The sequence below is a fragment of the Leuciscus leuciscus genome (assembly GCF_965113295.1).
Source record: "Leuciscus leuciscus genome assembly, chromosome: 17".
Taxonomy (NCBI): Eukaryota; Metazoa; Chordata; class Actinopteri; order Cypriniformes; family Leuciscidae; genus Leuciscus; species Leuciscus leuciscus.
The window spans coordinates 27705332-27719762 of NC_138741.1; the positions used below are offsets into that span (position 1 = coordinate 27705332).

At 37.7% G+C, this 14431-nt stretch overlaps 1 protein-coding gene across 8 annotated transcripts in view; it reads right to left on the minus strand.

Moving 5' to 3' along the window:
- cdc42bpaa (CDC42 binding protein kinase alpha (DMPK-like) a) overlaps nt 1-14431 on the minus strand; it is a 79165-nt gene that overhangs the window by 55523 nt on the left and 9211 nt on the right. For all 8 annotated transcript variants that reach the window (XM_082142756.1, XM_082142753.1, XM_082142757.1 and 5 more), the window contains exons 2-5: nt 10707-10798; nt 5657-5740; nt 5435-5530; nt 3918-4066 (exon numbers count right to left, since the gene is read on the minus strand). In XM_082142756.1, coding sequence (XP_081998882.1) covers nt 3918-4066; nt 5435-5530; nt 5657-5740; nt 10707-10798 — 421 coding nt within the window. The remainder of the gene's footprint in view (nt 1-3917; nt 4067-5434; nt 5531-5656; nt 5741-10706; nt 10799-14431) is intronic.

Genomic DNA, 14431 nt, shown 5'->3' on the forward strand with positions numbered 1-14431 from the left:
ACCAGGTAGACATTTAAAAAAAAATTCAGCTCAGAACTCACTTTCAGTCACCAGCGAGTGTTTTAAATAACTTGCTTTGCGATACAATGGGGAGTCTGATTACTGTATGAGGCAGAAATATATTTATATGCAATGCTAAAGGCTACTTATGCTAACCATTACGATAATAAATACTCATATTATTATGGAAAATACCAGAGACTGCTTGAAGAACTTATAATCATGCATTTTGGTGTTATGTTTCATTTGTCTCTTCCCTGTACCTTTGTTGATACCAGGCTAATGCTTCCAGATATGTCATAAATGACATTAACACATAAAACTCATATAACTCCTGTTTTCTGTCCGTGAGATCCCTCTGTTGCTCTGGCTGAAAGGATAACAGTATTGTGAAGACGGGAGAGATCGCTCAAACCTCTTCAGATTGCATACTTTCGTGAAAAATTACTAGAAATACTCATTCCTTCTAAAGAAATGTGACACAAACACGATATTTTATCAGTATTTTTCTAAATGTGTAATGCCCATTCACACCAAGGAAGATAAAGATAATGATAAAGTTCTAGTAATCGTTCTCAATATTAAAGAATAGGAGAGTTCACACCACAGCTATAATGATAACGGCACAGAGAAACTACATAGTTTTATCCAGCTGATGAACGATCAGATCCAACCAGAGCCAATCAGAATCCATCCTGCAGTAACAAGCTCAAGCATTTAAAGTGACAGCTCATATGACCGGAGCTGAGACAGACTGCAGATGGCAGTGGTGTGGCTGTCAGAGCCTCAGAAGTGACAATGAGGTGTCAAAATCCCAGACACGCCACTGGGTTCTTCTAGGAATACGAGTGTTAGATGTCTTTTAAATGCTGGCCAGACTCGCTCATAGCCAGACGCAGAGGGGCGGCGCTGAAAATAGCCTGCATTCAGGAGATTGTTGCTGCTGGTCTGGTGGTGTTCAGAGGGATGGTCCTGGGCGAGTCACATACCTGTCTGCATGTGGAATGAGAGTAATGCGGGAGGTGAACTGCTGACCTCTGGTGAACAGGTCGGTGCAGCGGTCACAAGCTCCACGCTGTGCTCCGCTTACACATATGGAGTCCACTCGACTGGAGCCGAACATGCAACTATTCACAGCTGTCCTCATTAAGAAACAGGACGGAGACACATTCACTTTTTGTTTGTTTCAAATAAACTGCTATCAATTGGAAAGGTAAATGAGTCTATAGCCACCTGGGCATCTAGTCAAAGATCAAAATGTTTTAGAAAACAGCATTTTCCTTTTTCATCAAAAAAATAAAATAAATACTCTGACATTTATAACTCTCCACACGGACAATTTATGGAAAACAAACAGCAAAAATATTATCATAAAAAAAATTAATTATTATTAGGGCTGTCACTAACAATTATTTTGGTAATCGAGTAATCGGTTGATTATTTTGACGATTAATTGAGCAATCTTTTTTTTTTTATATAAAAATAGACCTAAGTGAACAATAACCAATGAAATGACTTAAAATAGACCTACATAAATATAATAAGAATAATAGATAAGAATATAGATTATAGTATCAAAAGCAAGTAATCATATGGTTTTACTGAACAACACTGTTAAAATACATAATGTAATATACATAATATAAACATAATCAACTTATGTATATTGCGCATTATAAAAAAATACATGCACAAGGCACCAACAGCCATTTGATTGTTGTTATTGTTACACTTTACAGCATGATCAATCCCAGTGCATATATTTACTGAATATTTAACTGAATCGCAGCCTTTGTGATTTCAAAATGGCACTATGCTATATTATGATTTTACAAAAACAGTCTAATAATGCGGTTCATGGATTCTCATGCATGGAATAAGCCACTTTCAGTATTTTGCTGTTTATTTGAGTACTCAAATTTAATTGAGGAATCGTGACAGCCCTAATTATTATTCTATTAGTGCGTGAAACCATTTTAAATGGACTTCAGAGGAAATCTGCATTGTTGATTTCCTCAACACATAAGGTAAAAGTAAAAGGGATTCATGGCGTTTGGTCAAAAAGGAAAATCCTTTCAGAGACAAACCAGTAATTATATGTGCAAAGATGACACAATAAGACCAGAAACGAGGTCAATTTCATTGTTATGCTGACTTTGGTCAAGTTACTCAGGTAAACGCTGCACAAAGGTATCGCTCTTTACAATGTCGGACACATAACGGTAATTGATTAGCCTTCTGCTTGACAACATTATCAAACAGCTAATGATGTGTTGCTAATGTTACACAAGCCATGTTCCCGTTCGCCATCTCAGAGGCTCACAGCTGCCATCTAAAAACCAGTACCCTTAGAAACGCTTTGAACAACTCATATAGTCAAGGCATATAGTCCATCATCATAACATAGTAATATACATCATATATAAAATGTACCCGCTGTATTGCTAAAAGTATCTGATTTTTCATATCAACAGAAAAATATACCAGGATAACCTGGCTTCTCTTGAGACTCCACTGCTTCAGAGCGGTTATGGTTAATGATATGCTAAAGCCAGCCGGCATGTTGACGTGATTGGTTACATTGTAGTTTGTGACGTCAGAAACACCAGCGATTTCAAAACTGCGTTTTTGAGACTGTCTTTTTCACGGCAGTTTTAAAGAGAAAATACTCAGCAATGGTGTTGACTTAGGACTTTGCACATGGTTTGTCTTAAAGCATATTAAAAACACCACACAGACATATAATCAACATTAAAAACGTGATTTTCACCACAGGGGGACATTAAGACTTTGTTTCAGTTGATAATATATTTAACAACACCACTCCAAATACAGACCCGAAACACTGAAATTCTTCCTATTCATGCAATGAAAACGCCAGCGCAGCCATGCCCATGTATTCACATAAGAGAGATGTAAGGTAAGAAGAACAGCTGTCTTGGCCAAAACATGTCACGGTTTATCACTGAACATATGGTGTGAGCTCTGACTACCACTCAAATGCAAACAGCTTTAACTGGACAGCAGGAAGATGTAGCGCATCAACATAGGCACACTGCTGCAGGGACAAACATACACTTTATACTCTACAGTGAATAACAAGCACCTAAGAAATTAAAAACACTGTAAGCGAAGAAACTCAAACAATACATAACAGACTTGGTGAACTGAAAAGCCTCCAGCATGGGGGACAGACTAACAGGAAATTCACAGCCAGCCACACAAATAGGCAACTTCCTGCATTGCGTTCCCGCATAAATGACAACAATGGAAGCCCCGCCCCTTCGCCAGCACCTAAAGTTAAGCTTTGGGTTATACTATGGAAGCGGTTATGTAACCATTCATTTCAAGCTTGAGTAAATCTGTCCAGAATTGGACGATGCACTTAAACGTGGGTAAAAATGCAACTTCATCTATTTTCCGTTTTTTGGAAGGGAGTTGCCCACAGCATCGCACCCTTTTTAAATCGTCCAAAACAAATCTCTCACGGCCGGGGTGGCTAAACCTGTAATTACAGTCCTAATTTGAGTTACCAGAGCGCAAACTGTACGCACGGACCTCTGCTCTGCTCCATAGCAGCAGCCTGCAATTAGTAAGACCAGAATAAATCAATTCCACTGGAGCCACATCTGAGAGGCTGGGCGCCTCCGAGCGTAATCCCTGGAACAGTGCCCCGCAGCATACATCGCAATAGCAACTGGGCAGCCAAAGGCAGTACTAAATGTCCTCTATGATTGCTGAAATCAGAACAATTTGGTCACTTCCTGTGTTCCCATAAGAATTCACATTCCCATAGACCAGCACACACAAATTATTACCAAGCAATTTGTTCCAAATGTCAGTGTCGTGCAGTAGAAACCAAAAAAGTGAGAAAGACAAGCAAAACCAGGCCAAATCTGTGCGCAAAATGGTCTCACCTGTGAACATAGTGCAGCTGATGCACAGAATCGATCGCCAGAACCATCTCCGCCAGGTAGAATCGGGCCATGTCCTCTGGTAAACGGTCCTCAAACTTGCTGAGAAGAGTCAAGAGGTCACCACCCACGTAGTAATCCATCACCAGGTACTGCAGAAGACAGACATGTCAGAACTAAATGGCATGAAAGCAGACATACACCAGATACAGTAGAAATGTGCAGATTGATAGAAGATAAAACAATAGATACATAGAACGATAGATAGATACCGATAGATAGATAGAACGATAGATAGAATGATAGACAGATCGATAGATAGATACTATAATGATAGACAGAAGGATGGATGGATGGATTGACGGTTGGTACGACAGATAGATAAATAGATTGATAGATATAATGCTAGATATAAATGATAGACAAAGATAGATAGATAGGTAGATAGGTAGATAGATAGATAGATAGATAGATAGATAGATAGATAGATAGATAGATAGATAGATAGATAGATAGATAGATAGATAGATGGATAGATGGATAGATGGATAGATACTATAATGATAGACAGAAGGATGGATGGATGGATTGACGGTTGGTACGACAGATAGATAAATAGATTGATAGATATAATGCTAGATATAAATGATAGACAAAGATAGATAGATAGGTAGATAGATAGATAGATAGATAGATAGATAGATAGATAGATAGATAGATAGATAGATAGATAGATAGATAGATAGATAGATAGATAGATAGATAGATGGATAGATGGATAGATGGATAGATGGATAGATGGAGAGATACTATAATGATAGACAGAAGGATGGATGAATGGATTGACGGTTGGAACGACAGATAAATAGATTGATAGATATAATGATAGATATAAATGATAGAATGATAGACAAAGGTAGATAGATAGAAAGATGGAGGTAAATAGTACGATAAAATGACAAACAGATTGATAGATAGAACAATAGATAATGATAGACTGAAGGATGGATGGAACGATAGAACAACAGATAGATAAATAGAATGATAGATAGAACTATAGATATAATGATAGAATGATAGATAGAACAATCGACAGGTGGATGGAATGATAGATAGACTGGTAGATTGATAAATAGAACAATAGAGAGAACGATAGAATTAGAACGATAGACAGAACAACAGAGAGATAAATAGATTGGATGGATGGATGTGACAAAGGTTTACTGTGGTAGTATTCTGGTTTGGTGGTCGAGAAGAGAACCTGCATGACAACAGTAACCACTCAGACCTCTAGAATAAGCGGTTTGCTTAATGAGAAAACATGACCACCACACTTGACTGGGATTCTCATCGTAATCCCCCACATGGGAACCGGCCAGAGGTGTGTTTCTCTCCTGCCCAGCATCCTCACGAAACAGACCAAGACTGTTCAGGGACTACTGGGATTGACTAATCAAGTCTGATCTAATCAAAGCTTCTGTTAATGTGGAGTCAGAGGCACTCAGAGGGCAGAAGCCTACCAGGAAGTTGTCATCCTGAAAGGTGTAGTGCAGCGTGGTGATCCACTGACTGTCCCCATTCACCAGCACGTCCCGTTCCTCCCGGAAACACGCTGTCTGGTGACAAAAAGACAAACATTGGTTAACATTTAGTTGATCTCAAACAATGTAATGTACAGTGTAATGTTAACAATGTAATTTTCCAACGAATTGATTTTGCACTAGAAAGATTTAATTGTGTACCTCTGCTCTTTTTAGCATCTCCCACTTGTTGAGGATCTTCATGGCAAACACCTTGTCTGAACTTTTCACCTTTACAACTGCTACCTGTAACACAGCGGAGAGCACACAGAGATCTGACGCACGGCTCCTCCATTAAGAAAGCAAGAGGGGATTTCTAGAGGTCCTGATAAGATGACAAGCGCTTTGTGTTGCTTTTGTTCCATCTAGATTACCAGATCACACATGGAAGTGGTTGGTTATTTGTGTAAACCTTGAATTACAGGGCAGGTCGGGTTACTACGGGTGTGCACATACATATACACACGCTGCCATGAAATCATGATATAACTCATTCTGAGAGAAGAAAGCATTCTTCACAAAGAAGCACACTCAGGACTCAACAAGTAAAGAACATCAGTTGACAGCAATTCGATCTCAAGTCAGTGACAATTTCACTGACAGCCCAAATCCAATTTTAATAACTCAAACAGCAACTCAGAAGTTGAACTGCAAAATATGACTTTGAAATCTGACCCAAGCCACTTTTTTATGTAGTAACACACACATACACGCATATAACGTCAAATTATGTCAAATTATTGGTATTAATATCATATATAATTACCAATTAACGCAACATCCATTTTTTCTGTCATTCTTTGGCTAGAGTTACATTAAACTGTATGATCACTCTTATTCATGCAAGTGCTTTTAAACCATTCAAGTGTGGTAAAAAACAAACTCAGTGCAGCACTGGCACGCGCACAGAAAGCCGCTTGAATGGACAAAAGCACAAAAATTATGCCAAAATGTCCGTTTGTCGAGTATCCTCGCAAGCAGTCTTAACCCCCTGAGGTCGGCTGTATCGCCGGCGATACCAGCTCGCTTTTTTTTTATCAGTGTAAAAGAAACTCATAAATACTCTGTTGACTTTGATTTTCCATAGGAGTTTCATACATCAATCGATTCTGTTAAATGTGTATTATTTTTGTGTATACTCACAATAAAAACAAAGTGTTGTGCTTTTTGCCAAATAAAGAAAAATAAACACGAAGCGAGTTCTGCCTTCTCTCTGCCAGTGAAGTCCATTCTGAAACGCGTCCGAAAATGAACAATAACTCAGCGAATACTCAGTCAAACAGGCATACAGACACACAGGCACGAAGCTTGAATTCTCTTCTTTTAAATGAAGTAATTTATATAAAAAACAAATATTCTCATCTTGTGAAATCTGTATTAAAAGAGAGCGATTCCAGTCGAGCTCATCTCAGCTCATTACGTTTTAATCGGCCCCGCCCACGGAGAGCGCGCGCTATTCAAACGCAAATGACTGAGACGATCCCATACAAACTGTGAACGCCCACATATCAGCTCGAGAAAACACATCAAGTTTATTCAGATCAGTGTAACGTTACTTGTCTACACTGTCTCGCAGCGCTGTGAGGAATAATACTAATGGAAAACGTACCTCAGAAGTGCTGGTATTTCGAGGAGCAACGGATGGAATACTGTAGTAAGTTTTTTTTCATTCTCAAGTAAATCGCGTTTCTGTGTGAATGAATGAACGGCAGAGATGCGCTGTTTACCACAACTCGCAAAAAGACAGTTTAAATTTGAATTGCGTTTCTGTGTGTGAATGAATGATCTGCTTTTAGCAAACTATTTTGCTATACTGAGTAGAAATGAGTGAAATATGTTGAAATAAAATGTATTTGTATAAGCAACGTATTAAACTGCAAATTAACATTTATATTCCTTATAATAAAAACGAAAGATCTATGTTACAGACAAATGAAAGACAACATTTCGTTGATTAGTTTTGGATAGATTACACATTTTTACTGTAAAATATCTGCCACCTCAAATAAGCTTTTGTTTGCCAATTTTTGCTAATATGTTAAATATAGTATGTTTTGTCAATGTAGGCTATATTCGAAGTAATGAATCCTTAACTTTGAAATATGTGTGATAAAATGTATACTTTAGTTTTTACAAAGAAAGATTACACTTCAATTGTTGTTGTAATTGTAACCTTTTTAATAAAAAAAATATATTTACAAGGTAGATGTAAACAAATTTGAAAGAGTTGTAAGAAAATGGGATGTGTAAATTGCGCGTCAGATCTGCGGCAGGTCTTAAAATGACAACAGCCTAATAAACCTGCTGCTGTTTGTCATTAATGTTAATCAAAGAACAAAAGAAAAAGACTCACTCACTGCTCTTGACTGAATAACTTTTGTAGCTTTAATAAGGATTAATCAATAATCTTCAATTAATGATTTATGCAATAACTTTTTTTGCATTTTGACAGGGCAAGTAAAAATCTAAACAGGTCTGACTGGGCCGATTGATATATTGAAGGGCACAGGTACATTTAACATTTATTATAATGGGTTTATTGGAAGATTGTTTTAAGTTCACTTAAATTAGAAGTTATTGTATTTATAAAAAGCATAATAAATGTTAAAACTGATAGCTTTTAATTATACTGGAAATGCTGAATGGCTATAATGACTAAAATTTTTAAACATTTGACATTGGATTCGGTGATACTGGCCTATGCCATAACCGATGGCATTATCAAATTTTATAATATAGCCTAAAATTATAGTTAATATTAATATTTTATAAAATAATAACAAAATTTGGTTTTTCTTGGCAGAAAAAACAAATTATAGTGAGTATTAGTCCAAACACATCCCCCTAAACAGCACATAATGGACCAATAAATGAAGTTTGCTCCACACATTTAAGTGTGAGCATCATGGGAAAAGGAAGTGGAATGGACATGTATTTGTCTTGAACTCAAGGTGTCCAAGTGAAACAACGGTGTGATTCACTCCCTGCGATTAAATAAGCCAAAACAAGCACGCATTGAGAGGTCTACACATTCCAGACCGAGCCAGGATCCGAACATTATTCCAGACAGAAATCACGCTCTTCACTCTTCCACACATCTGATGGGGATTTAAAATAAACTAAATCCCAAAAGCACGAACCCTAAAATTTAGATTACGATTGCTAAGAAAAGCTAACGACTATCAGCTAAATCATCAGGCAAATATCTGATCGAAAGACTGGAAAGTGACTTTTCAAACAGCGTTCAAAGCGCTGCCTGGCATTGTGCCCTCAAAACACACAGCCTTACATGGGCCTAACTCCCACAATGCAGCCTTTGAAATATAGTTATGGAAATCTAATTATTACTCCAAAAAGACATTTATCTTCTGTCATAATTAGGTCAACAGCACGAGATATGTGCGGGTGGACAAGAGCGAGCAATTCAAATGAAAAAGGCAATGGAAACCAGGGGAAATAACAACAGCTAGTACATTAGTTCTTTACTCTGATTCACCGGTGGTCTGAACACAGATCATTGAGTTTTTGGCATCTTTAACTTAATTTGGTCCTCTACAAATAACACCGCTGAAGTGGTACAAATTAACCATTAACCAACTTTCCTTTACAGTAGGGATGCACCGAAATAAAAATTCTGAGCCGAAACCAAAAATTCATGCCGAAAATTGAATTAATCAAACTTATTTAATAATCAACACTCAAATGTCTAAAACTGAGCTGTACAAACATTTAAATTGCACATTATGCAGTTTTATATAAACTATTTAATATGGTTTGTTGAAATATAAACATTTAAACAATTATAAACTGTAATAATTGGTTTTCATGACAGATTTATTCAAAAATACATTAAAGACATCACTAACAGGTTAAGAAAAAATATGTAATAATGTGCATAAATTTAGCAAAATGCTCTTCTCTATTTTAATTTTTTTTTCTAGCTAACAATGAGTTTATGGACACTGAATAGCTTTCTTGAGATTAATGTTAAGTGACATTGTTTAGCCTACAAGCTGTTTTATTGACGTCTTGCATTGAGCGATTACATGAGGCGCGATTAATTTCGGTACGTTTCTAAACACATCATGAAAATTCAATAAAAAAAATGTGACCTTTTAAACTTTAAACTAGATAGAAGTGCATGCACACCAGTGTCACAGCTACGAAACTGATCAATCTAAAATCGATACACACAATGAATAAATGAATGTCAATCATCAAATTGATCAGAGAAGAGCCAGCGATGTTATGAGAGAGTTTAGCGGTGCGCTCCTGTCAGTGTCTAAGAAAGCAGGATCCGGGCGGCACGGGGCGGTCGGGGTGACAGGTCAACCTTAACACAGAGACGACCCTTTGACAACTACAAAGACCTCCGTTCAGAGACCATGACACCCATCAGCATCTGCTCAGTGTGCTCTCATTCTGCAGATGGTGACGGTGTCATGGTCCCTCAACGGAACTCCAAGCATAAAATATGCAAGAGTGAAAATAGCTTGGCTGCTAAACTGTTTAAGTGAAACACACTCACTTTTTAATGGGGTTGCAAACTGTAGGCCTACTTTGCTTAGTTTATGACACGTAAAATATCTTGGCATTTCTTTGGGTCATGAAAAAATTCTTGGCCCAAGAGACAACCATGTCGCCAACAAGGGTCATAACCACTTCTCTGGTGCTTAAATGTCTGATTGGCTGCATCCCAATTCGCACACTTCTACATTCTGTAGAGTATGTAGTTCACTGGTGAAAGTACTGGAAAGTTCTAAACTGCATACTAAACAATACTGTTTTAATAACATTATTTAAATAAAAAAACTAACTCTTTTGTGACTGTTATTTGAGTTAGATGTTAATTCACTAACTGCTCACAAACAGTTTACGGTTTCATAGCTTTGACACTTTCAGCTTGTAAGAGTCATTTGTCCATGACTTTCAGACTTACAGACCACAAGCATGTTTGTTTTTATTTAGTTAAATTTACTTTCAAAATTATTATTATTTAACAATTAGGTTTATTTAGCATGCATGGATCCGACAAATGTTTGACATGATACTAAAACCAACATAATAATACCAAAATTGTTTATTGCACAAAAATAAAAACAACTGTATAGGAAAATTGTTGGGTTTACAAACCATCACTTGAGAGCCACTGCTATGTACTATGGATAGTATGGGGATTCAGATGCAGTCTCAACACAAGAAGGATGCTTACCTCACCGAAAGCTCCTCGACCAATGACCTTCAGTATCTCGAAGTCCTCCTTGTGCAATCGCATCTGTTTCACTTTAGAGGTGAACGGTTTGGCTGCGGAGAGAGAGAGACGACAGCATGGAGTTATTGTTGAAGACGTTCAAATCCATCACTTCACTATGATGTGCCATAAGGGTCCGATCTTCTCGAAGGGATTTGTAGCAGCTTCAGTTACTGCACATTCACACAAGTCAAAAGTTCAGAGGCATCTCTGAGCCGGTGTGAAGGACAGATTGATGGAGCAAAAAAAAACTGGCCACTAACCGGTCACATAACTCTGTCAATATTTCATGTCCACTTACTTATTTATTTGGCAAGTAACAGAATAGCATAATCATCTGGTCATAATCAAAACAACAACAATAAAAACCCGTTCAGAGACCCTGATTATTTTCCAGTAATATATTTTAATTTACCCTGACACAATAAACACCCAATTAGAACTTACGCAAAAAGCTTCGCATACAAGTGTGTGTTCTATCATTAATGGCAACACAAATGGCCATTAACCCTTTTATTGTGACTGATTGTGGCAAATCATAATTGTGTACAATGCCACATCATCAAAAAGCATGGGGCCATTGCACAATGACTACCATTATAGACAATGGTTTCTGTTTTCAAGGCTGCATCCTTCTGCAATGAGAACCCATTATCACGTTTGTATCATTTTATGGAGCACACAAAATATGATTTACTATGGTTGAGAGGATGTGCAAAGGGTTTCTATTAGGGCTGTCAACGAATATTCTAAAGTCGAATATATATTCGAATAGTTTTAAAAAGCAGAAATTCGAACGTAAAAATTAATATTCGAATGTGAATTTCGAATATGGAAAAACACGCCCGCGGAAGCAGAGGCGCGGGCCGCGCGGCTGTCTGCTTTGCGAGTGGGTGCGTAGCCGTGAGGCGTCAGGGACAGGTCACACGAGTCGCACTGTCTAGCACAGCGTCACTGCTGAAAGTTGACTTATGGAAGATGGCAGAAAGTGCAGAGCCCAACTCGACCGCAGCAGAGAAAGTGATTTTAACCCCCCAAAATCTAAAAAGCCATGTCTGGAAGTACTTTGGATTTTGGTCGGTAGAAGGTAAAATTGTGGAGCCGCGAGATAAAGTAGTATGCAAGCTATGTAAGATACAGCTAGCATACCATTCGACCACTAGCAACATGAAGTCACATCTCGAAAATGTGCACCCAAATGAGCATGGCATAATGACAATTATTTTTTTATTTTTTTATACAAGCACCAAGAATGTTTATTTAATACCACTTTATTTTTTATGAACCTAAACGGAAATGTTCCATGTTTACCACAGCACAGCTCGCTCGGAGCTTTCAATGTCGGTTCTATACTGTAAAACTTCAATTAATGTTAATAAATTTGTTTCAATCACTGAATGAAGCCTGCTATATTTGGGACAAGAGTCGCGACCTTAAATTGCTTGCACAAAACTCTTGATCAGCACTCAACATGTGCTTATTGTTGTTGTTAATTTAAACTGTTATGCGCAGACAGAGCGCGAGGGCGAGAGAGGGAGAGAGTGCCTGCGATTGAGGTCTGCGGTCTTGGCCATTAGTTTATTTACTTGGTTTTGTGTTGGTAATACATTGTCAAATATGTTTAAACTTAAATTAACTACCTACACAAGTAGTTATGTATCTCTTTGTATTAATTTGTCCTTATTGATGTAATGCGCGTCACTGACAAAATGCGCAACCAGATGTTCGAATAGTTCGAATATTCGTGTGTTTTTTAGAGGGAATATTCGAACGTCATTTTTGAGCTATTTTGACAGCCCTAGTTTCTATTAAAAGCTGTGAAGAGGATGCACTCAAGGCAGCATGTTATCACAATCTCAATTGGCCAAGGGCAATTAACACTTTTTGATACATTTAAGCCCAATTATTATGAGCTTTTAAAATGTGTTAAATTAACGCTGGTTAATCTTAATTTCACTGTTTTTCTAAACACTAACCAGAGTCTATTCATGACTACAATTTCATAAAGATTTAGGGTGCACTTTTTTGACTTGGACCAGTAAGCAATCATCCAGGACATCCCAGAATACCCTAGCAACCACCAAGAACATCCTAGAACACCCTAGCAACCACCCAAAACACCTTTGCATTGTGGCAGCAAGTTTTGAATGGAAAAATACCACTCACAATGAAAGTGTAGACATTTATTTGAGTCCATAAATGTTCTCAATCTGTGACAGGTAAACTATAAATCACTGTAAACAGGGGAAAGGCTACTACTTTCTATTGAAGACCTGTGACGGAACGCTCCCTCCATACATCTCTTTGAGGCCTGACGCCACTTCCACTGTCTATCGTTGCCTCTCCGCCACAACCCACACAGCTACAATGCTGAGCGCTGCTTATGAATGAACTCTGTACTGGTCAATGAAAGTCACATTGAGCTCAAGACTGCCATCACTAGAGATCAGACACAAAGACAGATATCTTTTCACTTGGACTGCATTAAGTCCAGTCTCTTGTACAGATAATGAGCCTTGTGCTGTTCAGTTAACCCTGCATAATAAAAAAAAAACTGATGTAGATAGCTGAAACCAAAGCAGGCTCCAAGATACTGAAAGAGTTCTGGTATTAGCACGCTTGGCTTTATAAAGGAACAGTTCACCCAAAAATAGAAAACAATATTGCTCGTTCACATTTAAAATAACCACACAATACCATATAGACAGTCCACCCAGACCATTTATGTAAACAAAGTTGATTCAAACAGATTTAAACAACTTAAACAGTAAAGATTTTATTGTGCAAAAAACGGCAAACGAATTAGGCTATAGGCTACTGGATGTTTTACACAAAATAAACTAAGCATACAAAAACATCAACAAAATTCAAAATTAGATCAAATAAGCTAAATCAAATATGCCTTCTTCATGGTTTTATCATGGCAGACAGTGGTTAAAAAAAAAAGTTTAAATATCAAGGTTTCGGACTTCCACACCAAACACTTGTTTCTAATTTTGGTTTATCTGGCAAAGAAATGCATACTTTTATTGTGGTCATCTCCTCAGGTACCATCTTTTAAAATGTGGTTGTCTCAAGCATGTACATTATTTCCTCTCGAGAAACTCACCTATGATATACATCAAAAGTCTGATGATTTTTGGCTGTTATGGACACCTTTCTGGTGCTACATCAATAATTTCTCTTGACTCTCTATTTTATGGCGCATATTTAGTCCCTAGCCCGATTATGTTAATTTGTTTACTTGTTTGTATATTTCCCATTATTTCTTACTGTATAGCTGAGACTGTATTTGTATGTGCATGTGTATTAAAATAACCGACGATTAATAAAAAAAATAAAAATAAAAAAAATATCAAGGTTTCTGGCCAGAAAGCGAAAGTAAAATGCGCACGGCCATTCATAACGGTGCGGAGCAGAGCGAGCGTTTTCAATTCATTCCAATGGAAGTCAAGCTTCTATAGAAACGCTCTGCTGTTCGCCAGTGGACACGCGCCGTTATGAATGCCTGTGCGGCCATCCGCATTTTACTTTCACTTTAGAATTAGCGCCAATTCGGGGTGGGCAAGTGATGTAACCGGTGAATAAGAGATGGTAAAAGTGAGTGGGTCCAATATTATTGGTCTTAAAAAGTGGGTGGGTCTTGTCCCAGCCACATACAATGGTTCCGACGCCCATTGGAAAAT